This window comes from Lampetra fluviatilis, chromosome 17 (genome assembly GCF_964198595.1).
Source record: "Lampetra fluviatilis chromosome 17, kcLamFluv1.1, whole genome shotgun sequence".
NCBI classification, from domain to species: Eukaryota; Metazoa; Chordata; class Hyperoartia; order Petromyzontiformes; family Petromyzontidae; genus Lampetra; species Lampetra fluviatilis.
Window position 1 is genome coordinate 10415182 of NC_136291.1, and position 18699 is coordinate 10433880.

The window sequence follows — 18699 nt, forward strand, 5'->3', positions numbered from 1 at the left end:
AACAGTGGGCATTCTCGAATATAAACCTTGATGTCTCCACACGTGGCAGTGAGCCCAGTTTCCCCCCTTCACTGGGACCTGGTCGCGCTGAGAATCGCGGCTGCTGCTGTTCACAAGATTTCTGTTCCCACCTTCGTCCCCGTGACCGGCGCTTTGCACCGGGCTCGCGTTGAGTTGTGATATAAAAAAAAACAGTGGTCATTCTAAGAATGAAACATCCCTGCCATAGGAAAGAGGACATTTGATAACACTACGAACATTTATACAAAAAAGTGTTTAAGACAAAATAAGGCCAGATGGGTGTGGTGTTGTGAAAAAAAAATTCCAGGAATGGTGTTCCAGACTGCTCCAGCTACAGTGCTGGTAAACAATGGCTCACCTCGTGAATGATCTCCGTGAATTTGGCATCTGCCTTACCCCAGACAGCAAAATTTGGCGACTGAAGCAATAAACACCCCGCAAATGTTCTGGACGCAGAGAGATGTTTATCCGCCGACCCCCGTGTAAAATGGCCTAGTGGACAGCGAGCCAAGGAACACCCAGTAATCCCAGCCAACAGGCTTGCAAACATGGATGCAATATTGCAATAGATTATTTGATAAACGGGATACCAGCTTAGTGCACCGGTGGGGAAGGCAGTGGCTTCACAAAAACCAAGAAACAAGCACTCTATGGGGGCAAGTGCTATGAAGGCTGGCACGGCACGCAAAAGGGTGTGTGGTCAGCAACACGCTCGGCCGCTTCCTCTCCCTAGTGGCGATGTTTGCACACCGCACCAGGTACTCATTTGAGGTTGAGACGACCCAGGGGAGGCCCAGGAAAGGTTCAGATATGTGTCACTGGTTTTGTCCGTGAGTGGGAATCGAACCCGGGATGCTGGGTTCATAGCGCAGTGTGCTAACCACTACGCTACCGCACATACATACATAAACCATCACGCGAACTCCGGTCATCCTCGCAGCAGTGGCTTTTGGCTAGCCATGGAACAAAGTCGGTCACCGCATTGCGTGCTTTCAGATGAGCTTCTGCAGCCATCTGGAACGCTCTGTCTTTCGATATTCGGAAGCCACTGCAGATATGCACTTTTAAATCATCTAGTTTGAAAACTCATTTCTTGAGAACTGCTTTTTGCGTTTAGTTTGTCGTCCTTCCCCTGCACCTCCGATTAGTGTGGTTTGCTACGTACAGTGCAAAAGAAGTTCAACATACATAGCTCGCGGAGTTTATGGCATACACTGCCCGTGGCACGGCGCAGGCACAACGAGGGCCCAAATGATCCCTGTAAACGGCCTCCTGACGAGCGCGCCACTTTTGCAGGATGTTAACGGTGGTTATCCTTTTGGAAGTATGGGTCCTGCCATGGTAATCGGGAATTTCCACCGCCGGCTCAAGACGAGTGCTGTCCCCTGCATCCACTTGAGCCGGGAGACGCGTTGACATTCTGAATCGAGCGCTACACACACACACACAGTATAAAAAAACGTGTAAAAGATTCTCTCTGAGGTTCTGTGCCCAAGGGCAGGTCCATGGCTCAAGCGCCTCCATCCCATGCGATCCGCTCTCCCCCCCCCCTAATCTGCCACTCCCCCCTCGCCTCCCAATTGCCATGGCTCCATAACTCAGGGCCCTTGAGCCAAAACGATGGTAGAATAATTCAGGTGGATTTAACTTTTGCCTTCCTCAGCAGTCGTGACGCCATCACTGGAAGCAGTTTCATGTTATACCCGGGACAATTTTTGGAATGCACCCCCCTCCGCACACAATTCAATGAACTTTCAAATTATGTGATTATGGATAAATTATTTTAAAAATATGACATTTTTAATTTGTGATCTTGGTGGTCCATGTGTAATATATAGTGGCCGCACAGTTTTCTAGAATGAACTGGACACAATATATAGTGGCTGCAGAGTTTTCTCGAATCTAGAATCAACTGGACACAATGTACTGCACTGTTGACAAACGTCATGAGACCACTCACTCGGATTTTTCTCTGTTCACTTCCACTTAAAACTAAGCTATTTTTATTTTATTAGGTGAGGCCCACTGAGCTATATAGCTCTTATTCAGAAGCGACCTGGCTGTCACAAATGATAGCTCAACGAAGTGGCTTATCACGTGGAAATTTATAGCAACAGCCAAATACTATAAATGCATATTTTTTAATTTGGAGGGAAAAACAGGGGGACCCAGAGAAAAATCCATGCGACCACGGGGAGAGAGACATGCACACTCCAAATATACAGCAGGCGTCAGGGTCGGGATCGAATGCACGACATATTGTACACCAGGCGAGGTCGTAAACATCTCAGCACCATCAGTCCATCTTTTTCCTGGTCACCCTCGGCCTCCGTTACCTTCCGCTCACGTTGGCATTGCTCAACCAATACAGAATACTGCACATGAATTGTAAATACTGTAATATATTCTTGCACACAAAATGAAACGTTTGTATCACAAACTTAAAAATAGATTTTAATCGGTCAATCAATTAATCATTACGTCCTTAATGTCCACAGGATCCGATATTGTGTGCCCTGTTACTCTCCGAACCCTGTTGCCTGGCTCTAAGCGGTCCAATGCCTTTACCTGAGACTGCTGAGAATGGCAAGGACTTCTTTTCAGGCACAAAGCAAAGCGTTCGCTCATTCACATGCGCAACACACAGGCGCGTGCAGGGGCGACGAGGTAGGACACACGCTTGATGGATGTCAGGTGAAGGCCTGCGATATCGCTTCAGGGTCATCCCCCCACCCGACGTGACAAGTGGCCTTGCTATCTATAGAAGGATCCAGAAAGGGGGAAAAAATGATTTTGCCCTGTGCCGTTAACACAATTGCTCTATGGGGTCTGCGTGTGAAAATCTGGCTTGGATGGTGCTGCGGTTTAGAACACTCAGCTTGCATTTAGGAGGTTGCGAGTTCAAATCCCAGACGGTGGTGGTTTGACTGGATCAATAAAATGGGCAGCGCCTTGAGTAAAAGTCAAACACAGTGGTCACATGCTATGGAGTGACTGGCCCCCGCCATGAGAACGTGGAAAATTACAAAACAGTGGCTCAGGGCGCGCAGCCGCTGTCGTTTCACGCCGCCCCGCCGTGTTTGCTTGTCGGGGGAGGACCCCTTGACTCGCCCGATGCGAGAACGTGAAAAACCTCAGAATACATTAGATTTTTAAACACAGGGGGAACAATGCTGAAAACAGTGCCGTGGGCTCCTCGCCTCGAACCGCGATTACCCAGCACGCGCTCTGCACATTACATCTTTTTGTTTGTTGCCAAAAATGGATTTTGGCGCACTGTGACCTGTGCACACAACATTGTAAGGATGTACTTACAATGTTCACCATCACCGTGTACAGGTTACCGCACAGAGTGTGCCAAAGTCTGTGATCGGAGCCAAAGAGAAGCCTTTCTTAAAACTCTTGTGCAGCAAAACACTTCGCATCGCGCTACGGAACTGCCCCGGGAAGCGACATGGCAATGCACTCTCTCGATTCAGTCTGTTGCCCAACACTCCAGGGTGCTGCTTCCGCCTACGTAAAGAGCTGGATGCCGCGTGCCAGTCATCCGAATCAGAATATTTTTTTACGCTGGAGGAATCCGATGAACTATAAAGCTCTGTGAAAAAATAAGAGCTACAAAGCTTTTATACCACATAGCCAAAGCCACAGATGTATTCTGAATCAGTAGGTCGCAGAGCCAATACACGAAGTAGCATGCAAACCCAACTTACACCATCTTTTTCTGCAGTGCAAAAACCTTTCCACACTTGGCACCCTAGTGAAAGCACGGGTGACTTGAGACCTGAATTCGAATCAAACTCAAGTCACCCACAACACGACGACCATTATGAACCCCCCTGCACCACCAAGACACCCCCCGACGACCTCTGCCGAGACTCTGGACTCAGTGGCCTACTCTTTTCTGAATGACGCGAAACTGTCTACAATGGCCACCTCCAAATAGCACGGTTTGCTACGCAAGGTGCGAAAGAAGTTCAATATACATACTTTCACCACAGGTCAGAAGTGCATTGGTGATTTTGGTCAGTGGGAACAAGTGGATGACCGGATTTGAACATTTCGGTTCAACCTTTGGCCATGTGGAAATTGCCTCGGCGCCGAGCAAGCCCCATCACGAAGGCAGCCAGCAGCCTTTAACAACCTTGCGGTTTCGACCCCACGTTTGGCAATACGAGTATGATAGGGTCCATCGTGGTTGGTCCTTAGAAAAAAAAAAGCAACAAGGCAGTAAGTTATTCTCAAGTCGGTGTCTTGCCTAACGCGAGTGGGCAGCTGCTTCTTCCTCTGTGCAAGAACGATTTGCCGTGTGCCACTCATTAACACGGCTGGCTACGTACGGCGCGAACGAAGTTCCACGTACAATATGTACCCGAGATATATATGGCACCAGGGTTTTCTTCACATCGGTAGGTCTCGGGAGGTCTCGAATCCACTGGCTCAATAGCGGCTTATCACTGTCCTCAACTATTGTATTGGTAGACTGCAAATGCGTACGATAGAGAGGTCAATATGGTTGCTTTTTTATGAGAATGAGAAAAAAATTGTCTCTGCATTCGATAGAGAATATCCATAACAGGTTTTTTTGGGTTAGATCGCGTAAATATATAAATGTGTCGTTAAACCCACCACCACCCGACACAGCCAATTAGTAAGAGGTTTGTCATGTGAACAGAACATACCAATTCGTCACTAGTACAGCACACTGGTGTGTTGGAGAGCCAAGCCACAACATTTCCAATCTCAGTATGAGAATATCGTTCAATAGAATAACACAACGTGTGATACAAAACGCCTACAGAATATTGAGATGAACAGGAAGGGTCTGTAAAACAGAGAGCATTATACGCAGAGTTTCTGCTCATGGTGGACACTGCCCAAGGTGGGTTCCGGTAGTGGTTGCCACCCACATGTTTGTACCGACCGACCCCTCCTTGACTCAAAGGCTATTTCACCAGCAAAGTTAAATGCCAAAGTGCCTCCCTCCTCGAACGAACAGTGGGACGCCGATACAATTCTCTTGGCGGCTCTGAGACGGTGGTGGTTAAAGGCCACATTCCCACGTTGAGGCGCAGTCTTCCCACCGCACAACCACAACTTGGTCATTATTTTAGAGGTCCCAGAGATAGGATGATGATGATGATGATGATGGTTGAATCAACTGCCAAAGAGGTTTTGAACTCTTATCCTTCCCACCGAGTCAAGCGCTCGAGCACAGTTCCACTCAGCTGAACATTACGCGAACGCGGCAAGAATGTGTATGTATGTGTAGGCGTGTGTATGTGCATGTCATCCTGCCGATCGATATTCTGTCAAGCGAGTTACAAGCACCGCCACAATATGAAAAGAACACCCAACAAAATTACGGCAGATCGGCGGTCAGGCTTTAACATTTCACTCCCACCACTCCGCTCCACGCGCAATAAATGCACCGTGTTGTGCACGTGCATTTGAGGTCGAGAGGACCCATTAATAGGAGGTGACATGAGATGGCCCAGTGGCTCAGGGAGGGGGATAATGACCGTGTCAGAACATGGAATGAACACCACCGAGTTCCCGGGTTCAAATCAGGGTAGGCGCCTGCGTTTAATTCGGATTTTCAAGTGAGGAGAAAATAAATGCACTTCGGGCAACCGCCGCGGGGAAAGCCACTCATTACAGCGTGCCGAGGGGGCATCATCTCGTGTTGTACGAGAGAAGGCTACCGCTGTGACTGCCGGGATAGGTCTGTGGGGTCATGTGGGGCCTTTTCCACGCGTGATGCCATCCTCTGCCGACTGTCGTTCCAGAAAAAAAATACGATCATGACTCCATATTTGGCGATAACAGCCAAACAAGGTATTTGAGCTAAGTGTGAATATGAAGTGGAGTTTAAAGAGATTTTGAAAAATAAAACTATAGTACAGTATGGTTTTACACTATTTGGCTACGAAACCCTGAAGGTGGCTGCACGACTCATTTCAGCTGTTGCCAGGGACGAAAGCAGAGCCAAGGGACAGATGGAGAATTCATTCGCAGCCGTGCGATGCCATTTCAGCGAATGACAGTGGGATGGACGAACAGACGGACGACACAGCCAGATCCACGTGATCTCATTTCAGCCAACGAAGGATAGGCCGTGAGACCAGAGTCAAATCACTCGTGACCTCATTCAAGCCAACGACAAGGCACGAAGATGGATGGACGGACAATGTGAGACCCAATGCAAGAGACCTTATTCCAGGCAAGCGACACGTATGTCGGCGCCGAGGAACAGACGAACGGACAGACGGACGGACTTATCCACCGTCCACACACACCGCAGCCTTGCCAGGCACCCCGCACGCGCCGCCCAGACGCCCGGGACGCCCTCACCTGGCCCTTGATGAGGCTGGCCGCGAACTGCCTCACCACGGCCTCCACCGTGTAGGCGCTGGACCAGCCCCTGGGCGTGAGCAGCTCCATGCAGATGGCGCCGCCGTCCAGGACGTATCCGTTCTCGATGCGCGGGCTCAGCACGCGCATGAAGGGCGGCGAGAAGGGGAAGTTCTCGGGGAAGGCGAGGTTGAGGAGGACGCCGTCCACGCCCGTCTCGCGCATGTCCTGCCACAGCGCCGAGTCCCTGTCGATCTGGTAGAGCTTCACGTTCCACTCAAACAGGTTGTCGTCCACCAGCTCCACGCTCAGCACCTCCTCGCTCAGCCGGTTCAGGTCCTGCAGCTCCTTCATGAGGCGGCGGGCGCGTACCTGCGAGCTGTGCTGCCGGTTGGCCGGCGCCGGCGGCAGCGACGACGACGACGAGGACGACGGCTTCCCGAAGAGGCCCTTGTGGGGGGGCGGTGGCGGCGGCGGCGGCACGGCCTCCGCTTTGGCCGGCTCGGTCGAGCGGCCGCCAGCCTGGGGGAGCGAGACGGTGCCGCCGTCCCTCCCGCCGCCGTTCAAAGCGACGCAAGCCTTGCCCTTCTGCGACCCGCCGCCACCGCCACCGCTGTTGTTGTTGTTGTTACCGACGCCGCCGCCGCCGCCGCTACCGCCGCCGCCACCGCTGCTGTTGTTGTTATTGTTGCCGCCGCCGCCGCCGGTGATGCTGTTCTTGCGCGCCTTGCGGGAGCCCTTGGGGCTGCCCGTCTCCGGCTGGTGGAAGCGGATGAGGCCGATCTTTCGGAGCAGCGTCGCCATCGCTCGCGCGCGGCTCGGGACTTTGTGGCCGGCAACGTTTGCCCCGGAGCTGCCGGGGAATAAACGGGAACGCGCTGTTGGTTTTTCCCCCCCCCCCCCTCCGGTAATAAACGCCCGCCGGGGCGATCAATTTCAGGCGCCTGCGTGTGCTCCTGCTGATGCCGCTTGCCACATCTGCGCTTTTATTGCAGCCAACACACGGGCGTATATCTTCTCGCCGAGGCAGTGTTAGATGCTTTCAATTGTAACGATCTGTCCCCCCTCCATTGGCCGCGTGCCGGCCCTGTCCTCAGCTCTGTCCGTGTCTCTATGGCTACTTGGCCGACTGTCGCTGTGGTCGGTCTGACCCTATCTGTCGCTAAGGTTATCCGTCTCGCTGTGTCCAGCTCATTAGGTCCATCTTGCTCTCTCAGTGTTTACGTAGCAAACCTCAAAGCGCAGTTTCTGTTGCTATGGCTGTATGGGTGTATTTCAAGCTCATTTAATGTTTGTTCATGTCTAGAGCTGTCTATGTCCGAGGCTGTCTTGCTATGTCGATTGGTATGGTTGTTCATCTTGTTCTGTCCCTTAGTTTGCATTTATAGCCCTGTTTAGCTGCATCTACTGTATATGTATAGCACGGTCTGTATCCCTGTCTTTCTAGCTCTGTTTCGTTCTCCGTAGCTATTTGTTCAGACCGGTTAATCTGTCCAAACGGCTATCCATCTAGCTTAGTTATGTCCTCTCCAGCTATGCGACTGTTTTATGAACTTATAAATTTCTGTTGAAGTGGCTGATATCAATCTCTGTGCTCTATGTCTCCCATGTCTGTGTACACCACTGAAGTGCTATCTACATAGTACGATTCCTACATACTGGCAGTGGTGAGGCATAGTTCGCATGGGGCGTAAAGGAATGAAATAGGGCCCCCGTAATAGAGATTTTTGCGTTTGATCGCGTAAATATATAAACGTGTCGTTAAAACCCGCCACCACCCGACACAGCCAACTAGTAAGGTTTGTCACGTAAACAGAACGTGGCCAATTCGTTACTAGTATAGCACACCGGTGTGTTGGAGAGCCAAGCCACGACATTTACAATCGGAGTGCGACGTTTCGACAGTAATTACAACGAGCTTCATCAGGCGACAGCCAGATTTGTGGAGAAGTCTAACCATTTCGTTCCTTACATAGAGAGGCGTAGATGTGTCGACCACCCTTCTGCGCTCTTTGTAACCTGGCGCTGGGTACCCCTGGCTTCTGGGCCCAGTGTGCAGTCTCACCGCCTGCACACTCCACTGCTACGCCCACTGCGTGAAGCCCACTGAGAAGTGACTCTCTTTGTGCCTCCCTTCTTAGCTACATTACCATCTCCTTGGCTATCCGCGTAGCAAAGTCTCTCAGTGACAGCCACCCTCTGTGTGTGCCTACACAAGTATGTATGTGCGACTCTGTACGGCTACGTGGTCATCTGTGAATCACCGTCTCTCAGCGACATTTGCCGCCCGTAAACGTGCATGTGTTTGCGTGCGGAGTGGTAGGGAGCGGTGGTGTAGCGGTGAGCGCGCTGCGCTACCAACCCGGCGGCCTAAGTTCGATTGCCGCTCACGGCCAACAACAGTGACGATTATCTGAAACAATGATGGGTCTCCCTTAAGTCGACTCAACCTCAACGGAGTAGCTGGTGTGGTTAGTAAACATGACCACTGGGGAGACAAAGGCGTCCGGGTATGGTGTTGGCCACCCACCCCCACGTGTGCAGTGCTGGCCTTCATAGGTGCTCGCAAACAGCACTTGTGTGGAGTGGTAGCAGCGCTGTGAAACCGACCCACCAAGTTTGATTCCCAGCCATGGTTAATATCGGTGGGGAGTGATATCTGAACTGGTCATGGGCCTCCTGTAGGTCAACTCAGACTTAAATTTATACCTGGTGTAATGTACAAACTAAAACTATAAACTAAACTTAATTTATTTGACCAGGTAAGGCCCACTGAGCTATATCGCTATTTTTCAAAAGCGACCTGGCCACAAATGATATCTCAACGAAGTGGCTTATCGCGTGGAAATTTATAGCAGTGGAGGGAAAACCCGGGGGACCAGGATAAAAAGCCACACAACCACAGGGAGAACATGCACATTCCAACTATAAATGCGTCAGGGTCGGGATCGAACCCACGACCTCCTGCATGCCAGGCGAGGTGGTTAACATCTCACTACCGCGGCAAAATAAAGGCGGCCGGCCAGTTACCGCTGGTGGCTACCCTACCTCTGTGTGCCGTGGCCAGTCTGAATAGATGCTCGCTAACACCTCATGTCCCTGGGGTCCACAAGACTAGACGTGAGCCACTCGGCTCGGCTCTATAGCCGCCCTGGGGGTGCGAAAGCTCTTCGCACAACGGGAGCTCTATCCACATCTTTCCCATCTCCAATTGTCTCTCGTTTAATTTCCCTCCGTCACTCTATCCATTGAATTTAATGATACAAAGATCTCTCCCACATGATCTGTCTCGCGCTCACCGTCTCCCTCTACATCCTCCTTCTGTCATCCCTTATTCTCTAAGTGCCTCTCGGCTTGTGGCGTGCGTATTTCCCCTATCCGTGTGCGTCTCGCTACTTAGCGGTGCAACTCCCTCCATGCCTCTCTATGGCTACACAGGAGAACTCCTCTCATCAGCAGTGACACAAGGATCTGAATTTAGAAGTTAATAAAAGTAATAATGGAAATAAAATGATAAATCACGACGTTTCGGAGGCAACACAAGTCTCCGTCATCAGGTGGGACCGTCACAGCTAAAATTACTGCATCAAGTGAATGATGTCGTGATTTATTATTTTATTTTATTTCCATTATTACTTTTATTAACTTTTAATTTTATTTTTTACCTACGTGACTTTACCGAAAAAAACCTAAGAGTATGAATCCTTGCAGTCACGAAAGCTTCAAATCTAGAATCTGAATTTAGACTGCGGGAACCGGGTGAGCTATGAAGCTCGTTATTTACACAGGTGTCCACTAGGGGGAGGTATGGGGGACCAATAACGGGAGATATGTGGGGACCAGTATAATCCGCAGGCTTATCCGCAATTACACTCCTCTTATCCGTGGGGTAGACGACCGTGGGTAACCCCGTGGATAACAGGACGAATTTTCCTTGCAACACTCTTGTTGTGTTTTAAAAAAATCGCGGCGCAATAGTGCGTCATTACACAAAGACTTGTGGGAAGTTGCAGATAGCCATTCGCACGGTTGGTTACGTACGGTGCTGAAGAAGTTCAACATACACACATGCAATAGAATCAAATAAGGAACTTCTTTCGCACCGTATGGAGCCAACCGTTTGAAAGGAGTCTGAGGATTGTACAGCTGCTATGGATAAAAGGAGCTGCGGATAAGAGGAGTTATCCTGTACTGGGACAACCACAGCAAGAAAAACTGATGACGATTGCTTGTGTTGCGATCGAAACGTCGTGATCTATTATTTTTCTACCTACGTGACTTTACCGAAAGAACCAAAGAGTATGGATTCCTGCAGTCGCGAAAGCTTCAAATCGAGATTTCTCCCGTACTGTTACAGTCATACTCCATTGCATTGCTAGATCTCAGTCTCTATTTCTCTGACCTTTCCAATATCTCGATGTTAATACGTTCACCTCTCTATTCCATTGTGCGTGTGAATTTCACATTGGCTCTGCTATTCACTTACGTCCATATCTAAGCCCTGGGGGTACAACCTCCATAAACACATAAATACAAAGACCGCCCCAACGTACAGCCTTGGCAGACTGTTGGGGCAAGTGCTGTTAGCGAGCACCTGTGAAGGCCGACACGGCACACGAGGGGGTGGGTGGCCAGTACCACGCCCAGCCGCCTTTGTCTCCCCAGTGGCGATGTTTACACACACCAGGTACTCATTTGAGGGCGAGTCGAACTCACATGCACACACGCATACCCATGCACACCCATCAGTATCAATACAAAAACACATCCATATATCCCCGTATGCTATGAAGGCCCACGAGGGGGTGGGTGGTCAGCACCACGCCCGCACACCAATGCAAGCACATACACATCGCAACATCTGTGTAAATATGCACACTCACCAATATATTCAAAATGTGTAACAAGTATTGTGGTCAATGCAGACATGATTCCTTGTAAAAGGTTTCGGTTTGGTGTTTTAACATCTTAACACCAGAATAAAGGGGAAAACCTATTCTCATGTGTAACATCCACACAACACCAAAACACAAATAAACCATCCCCCCATATACAGATAGCCATTTGTCATTCCACTGCTGGATGAAGCCCTCCACTGTGCGAGTGGAGGGGATTATTCTAGGATACAGCACCGTATGCACTTCACTGCATCGCTCAGTGTGGGTTGGTAAAGGTGGTAAACATTTAACGTTGGACAAACGTCGGATCAACGTTCCATATTGATTGGGACTTTGGAGCTTGGTACAGTACAATTGATTTTGCCACACACGACAGCACCCTATAGCACCTGTCATTCGCACGGACACCCACACTACAAACCCACAATCCTGTGTGCACACACCCACTCACCAATACACACAGCACACATGGTGTACCTACACACAGCACACGCCCAGACACACATGGTGTACCTACACACAGCACACGCCCATCCACACACATGGTGTACCTACACACAGCACATGCTCAGACACACACATGGTGTACCTACACACATGGTGTACCTACACACAGCACACACCCCACACCCATCCACACACATGGTGTACCTACACACAGCACACACCCATCCACACACATACACGGATGCTGTAAACAGGACATAAAACCACACCGACACACCACTTTGCTCCCACACACATACTTTACAAATATTCCACCCATCCAGCCGTAACAGACTGTAGGGGCAAGTGCTGTTAGCGAGCACCTATGGGCATGGGTGGACAGCACCACGCCCGACCGCCTTTGTCTCCCCAAGTGGCGATGTTTACACACCGCACCAGGTACTCATTTGAGGCCGAGTCGACCTAGGAGGGGAGGGGGGAGGTCCAGGACCGGTTCAGACAATAGTCACTGATGTTGGCCATGAGCGGGAATCGAACTCGGGTGGCCGGGTTCGTAGCGCAGTGCGCTAACCGCTACGCCACCGCTCCCCACACATCAGCACACACCAGAGTATGAGAGCTCGGGGTAAGCATTTACACCTTTGTAACCAAATGCTTACCCCGAGCTCTCTTTGAGTTGTGCGCCTTTTGGCGTCATCTGGTCCAACACCATGTGAGACTAGGCTCTAAGAAAAGCTGTCTCGGGTGTGGACCAATCAATTTCAAGGACAGTGCATACATTATCAGTTGTTTTTTGTTTGCATTCCGACTGCAGGTATTGTGGTCAATGCGAACATGATTCCTTGTAAAAAAAAGTGTCCGTTTTGTTGCCAGATAAAAGGGTAAAAAAACAATTATCATATTTTGCCACTGGCAAAGGTGGTTCCAATGGAATACAATACTAAACAAGGATAGGATGGGGGGGGAATTGAAAATAGGTAAGTGACGAAAAATAAACAAATGTAAATAAAGGATTGTGTCGAAATACAGATTTCACAAGTGCACAAAATTCCGGCCAATTTTGCAACACTAAATGCAAACCGATATATAACGTGCACAGCAGTAGCATACTTTACACAAAACCAGAGACCAATATCAACACATAAGCACACACACCATTAGCAAAATATATACCCATATATACACAACGATCCACGCTCGCAGATACAGACACACAAATACATACACAAGAGAATGTATACTGTGCACACAAAAACCAATGCAAAAATGGAAAAACATAAGAGCACAGAGCAATACTTAGTACACACAATACCAACACACACAAATCTCTTGGGCCGGCCTTCATCCTGAATTGAAATTTCACAACGATGAAATACCCACCAATACAACTACACACATCCTTACCCATCGACACGACACAATTGCGCACCCATACATACCCCAACACAATCGCACATCCATTCACACACCAACACATCCATAACCACACCAACACAATTGCCCACCTATTCACACACCAACACATCCATACACACACCAACACAATTGCCCACCTATTCACACACCGACACACCCATACACACACCAACACAATTGCACACCCATACACACACCGACAATAGCACACCCATACACACACCAACACAATCGCACATCCATTCACACACCAACACAATTGCACACCCATACACACACCGACACAATAGCACACCCATACACACACCGACACATCCATACACACCCATTCACACACCAACACAATCGCACATCCAAACACACACCGACACATCCATACACACCCCAACACAATTGCACACCCATACACACCCCAACACAATCGCACATCCAAACACACCGACATCCATACACACACCAACACAATCTCACATCCATACACACCCCAACACAATCGCACATCCATACACACACCCCAACACAATTGCCCACCTATTCACACACCGACACATCCATACACACACCGACACATCCATACACACACCAACACAATTGCCCACCTATTCACACACCGACACATCCATACACACCCACCCACCCCATCACACCCAGCCACACCATCACACCCACACACACTCCCACCCCATGATGTGTGTGTGTGTGCTCACCTGCTCTCTCTTTCCCTCTCGCTCTCTCTGTGTGCGAGTCCTCCGCGCTGCCCCGCAGGTGCGAGCCACGCAGAATAACAATCAGCCCGCGGGGCTCCGCGGGGCTCCGGTGCCGGGCAGCAGCAGCAGGAGGAGGAGGAGAGATGAGGGGGGCAGCAGGAGGGGACAGCAGCAGGAGGAGAGATGAGGGGGCAGCAGGAAGGGGCAGCAGCAGCAGCAGGAGGAGGGGGCAGGCGGAGGAGAGATGAGGGGGCAGTGAAGGGAGAGCGGCGGAGAGAGACGAGGGGGAAGAGCGGAAGGAAAAGGATGAGCGGGACAGCGAAGAGGAGGGTAAAGATGACGGTGGTGGTGGGGGGGTGAGGAGGAGATTGGGGGGGGGGGGGAGAGATGAAGGGGATGAGAGGGGAGAGCGACACGAGGAGGGGATAAAGTGGAGAGGCGAGAGACGGGGATGGAGAGTGGAAGGAGGAGAGGGAAGCGTAGGGGAGAACGCCGAGAGGGAGAGATGTGGAGAGATGGGAGAGTGGACTGAGTGCAGTGGGGGGGATGTCGCTCCACGCACAGACGCAGCAGCGATGGAGACTTGCCGCACGCAGCTGATTCTCTCGCTCTACAACCACAACACACTCCACGCAGCCACCATAATCGACACAAGCTAACACGAAGATAGGCTGAGAACAATAATAACACCGGGGGAGGAGCGGTGTGGCTGGGTGGGGGGGACCACAGCCTGTATAACAATGGAGCTGGCTGTTGTAACGAAGCAGCTCCTCCCCTCTATCCGCTTCTCTTGACACGGCGGCTAGAGGATGGCGTGAACCAACGAGCGAGGAGATGAGATGAGAGGCTTCCTACTGCTGCTGCTGCCGCTGAGCTAGACAGGAGGCAGAGGGGATGAGCGAGGGGCTCTCGCGACTTGCTGTGCAGACGACGAAGACGACGGCTCCTGCTGCTGCATCGTCCGCGCCGCTGATGGGGCTTTAACCGTGACGTCACCGGCAGGAAGCGCGCTCAGTAATTATGTAACCCCCCCCCCCCCGGTTCGGGGGAGACGTCACCGCGCCTCGTGGTGTTCGCCGGATTCTCGAGAAGAGAATTGCCCCGGGTCAACAACTCCCACCCCCCCCAAAACCCCACACCTTTCACCCCCCCCCACCCACTCCTTTCACCCCCCTTACCCACACCTTTTACAACCCCCACCCACACCTTTCACCCCCCCCCACCCACACTTTTTACCCCCCCACCTACCCCTTTTACAACCCCCACCCACACCTTTCACCCCCCCACCCACCCCTTTCACCCCCCACCCACCTCTTTCACCCCCCCCACCTACCCCTTTCACCCCCCCCCACCTACCCTTTTCACCCCCCCACCGACCCCTTTCACCCCCCCACCCACCCCTTTCACCCCCCACCTACCTCTTTCACCCCCCCACCTACCCCTTTCACCCCCCCACCCACACCTTTTACAACCCCCACCCACACCTTTCACCCCCCCACCCACCCCTTTCACCCCCCACCCACCTCTTTCACCCCCCCACCACCTACCCCTTTCACCCCCCCCACCTACCCTTTTCACCCCCCCACCGACCCCTTTCACCCCCCCACCCACCCCTTTCACCCCCCCCCCCACCCACACCTTTCACCCCCCCACCCACACCTATCACCCCCCCACCGACCCCTTTCACCCCCCCACCCACCCCTTTCACCCCCCCCGCCCCCCGACTCACACCTTTCACCCCCCCCCCACCCACCCCTTTCACCCCCCCACCCACCCCTTTCACCCCCCCACCCCTTTCACCCCTTTCACCCCCCCACCCCTTTCACCCCCCCCCACCCACCCCTTTCACCCCCCCACCACCCCTTTCACCCCTTTCACCCCCCTCCCCACCCCTTTCACCCCCACCCACCCCCACCCACCCCCACCCACCTATTTCACCCCCACCCACCCCTTCACCTCCCTCACCCACCCCTTTTACCCACCCACCCCTTTCACCCCCACCCACCTCTTTCAGCCCCCTCCCCACCCCTTCCCCCACCCCTTTCACCCCCACCAACCTATTTCACCCCCACCCACCCCTTCACCTCTCTCACCTACCTCTTTCACCCCCCACTCCATTCAGGATATTGGCATCGCAGACATGAGTCTAACTTGACTTTAGAGCTATGTGACAATGAGAACCCTGCAGGGAGGCCTTGAGGTGGGCTCAATGCGCCGGAGACATCCCTTACTACTCCAGGTTACTCGTCACAGTGATCAACTGCGCCGTACCAGCCATGGAACACGAGGCCAAACACACGTAAACTAACCTCATTTCCGAAAGAGGTGGATAGATTGCCGGCCAGGCTGTGAAGGTCAAATAAAATTGGCAAGGTCTCCATTGTCACACAAAAGAGAGATAGCACTTCTCTTTGTCAGGGGATGAATTGGATATGAATTGGAATAATTGTGATGCATTGGTCAATTCACGGCGATTGCATATCGACGCATGCCACCGCTGAACTGCGTGTACCGGACCAGCAGTGCCCCCAGCCACTGCTGGTGGTTCTCGTCGGCCGAGTGGCCCCGAGAAAGCCGCCCCATCATCACGAGGCACGGCCGTGTGCCGTCAAGACAAAAGAGCCTCCACCGAACGTGGAGTGAGCGGAAGGCAAGTGGAGAAGCAGACGGGCTGTCGAGGTGCTTCGGGGGGTTGAGAAGCTGAAACAAAACAGCAGTGCAGCTTATATTCTTGGTTCTTTCGGTGAAGTCACGTAGAAGGGAAATAATAAAGTATTATTAGCAGAGGTGGGACAAAGTCATTGTTATGCAAGTCCAAGTCGAGTCGCAAGTCATCAAATTCATGACTCGAGTCTGACTCGAGTCCAAGTCACATGACTCGAGTCCACATCTCATAGGTGGGACAAAGTCATTGTTATGCAAGTCCAAGTCGAGTCGCAAGTCATCAAATTCATGACTCGAGTCTGACTCGAGTCCAAGTCACATGACTCGAGTCCACATCTCATAGGTGGGACAAAGTCATTGTTATGCAAGTCCAAGTCGAGTCGCAAGTCATCAAATTCATGACTCGAGTCTGACTCGAGTCCAAGTCACATGACTCGAGTCCACACCTCTGATTATTAGTATATTCATATTTTATATTAATATTATTTAATATTCTTGGTTCTTTCGGTAAAGTCACGTAGAAGGGAAATAATAAAATAATATTTGTATATTAATATTTTATATTAATATTATTTAATATTCTTGGTTCTTTCGGTAAAGTCACGTAGAAGGGAAATAATAAAATAATATTAATATATTATATTAATATATTAATATTATTTAATATTATATTAATATTATTTAATATTCATATTATTGGTTCTTTCGGTAAAGTCACGTAGAAGGGAAATAATAAAATAATGTTAATATAAAATATATTAATATTTTATATTAATATTAATATAAAACATGTAATAGTAATTTAAAATATGTTAATATTTTATATTAATATTATTTTATTATTTCCCTTCTACGTGACTTTACCGAAAGAACCAAGAATATGAATCCGTGCAGTCACGAAAGCTTTAAATCAGCAGTGGAGCTGTTTAAATAAGATCTGAAAATGTCCCGTTGCTGAAGAGCGAACGTGTAACGAGTCGTTGCTGAATACGGCTACACTGACCATTAGGTCGACGTACCTGGTGCGGTGTTTAAACATTGCCACTCGGGAGACAAAGGCGGCCGGGCATGGTGCTGGCCACCCACCCGCTGGTGTGTCGTGCTAGCCTCCATAGGTGCTCGCTAACAGCACTTGCCCCTACGGTCTGTTAAGGCTATAGAGGGATCTTTGTCTTATGGTCCATTGACCTCCAAAAACTACCCCCCCCCCCCACCGGGACCCCCCCCCCTCCGCCTTCTGATAACATTGATAGGGCCCCCAGACATGGCCAATTATGTCGTGACCCCCCCACACCCACAGAATGAACGATGAACGCCTCTCCCTAGATTATAATACAGTACTCTACTGTCCTTAAGCCCGATTGTTGTTCGCATCATAGATGGCCAATGATGTCATCAACATCCCTGCCCCCCCCCACACCGCCTTCCCGACAGAATGAACGATTAGTGTTCCCCCTGTAGGTTGTAATACAGTACTGTGGTGTCCTTTACCCTGAATGTTAATTGGAAGCCTCACGAATTGTTAATGCTCCTTTTCGGGATGTGTGTTAAATTCCATGAACGAGTGGCATCTGAGAGGATCCCACGATAGCATGTGGTTACGAAAGGATAACATTCAAAGCTTTTCTCAGATGGATTTAGGAATCCATTGTTGTACTCACCATTTATTGGTCAACTCACAGCCCAAGACACTTGGTACTGTATTACCAGGCATTATTCCACCCTACTGCTGACCACGCTCATATTTGCTTAGTTTCTAAGATACGACGAGGTCAGACAGATTTAGGATGATGAGATTTTTGTGGGTCGGGAGTCCCTGATGGAATTACTGTATTAATGGTGGCGTCTAGATGGAAATATTTATGAGACCCTAAATGTAGCCAATGCAGAGGTCCCCAGAAAGTGCTAATGATGAGCCCTCCATATTGAGCTGCAGATGAGTGCCCAAGATATTGGCAACGATGAAGGCCCCAGATGTACAAAATGATGGATATCCCCCAAATGGAACCATTTGTGACCCCCTTCACTCTGAGATGTATCCAATAAACGGCTCCCAGAGCTGACAATAATGAGCCTCACAGATGGTAATATTGATGGGATTCTCATATAGAGCCAATCATAGTCCTTGGATAATAAAAATCCAGCATTATAATGTCGAGTACTGTGTTAATGTCCATCATAACATAAAATTA

General features: G+C 50.5%; 1 protein-coding gene across 1 annotated transcript in view; it reads right to left on the reverse strand.

The window, feature by feature from the left end:
* The window catches only part of LOC144936931 (ubiquitin-conjugating enzyme E2Q-like protein 1), a 29821-nt gene extending 15641 nt beyond the window's left edge, over positions 1-14180 (reverse strand). The window contains exons 1-2 of the mRNA XM_078864171.1: positions 13844-14180; positions 6376-7228 (exon numbers count right to left, since the gene is read on the reverse strand). Coding sequence (XP_078720297.1) covers positions 6376-7179 — 804 coding nt within the window. The 5' untranslated portion in view covers positions 7180-7228; positions 13844-14180. The remainder of the gene's footprint in view (positions 1-6375; positions 7229-13843) is intronic.
* Between the last annotated feature and the right edge of the window lie 4519 nt (positions 14181-18699).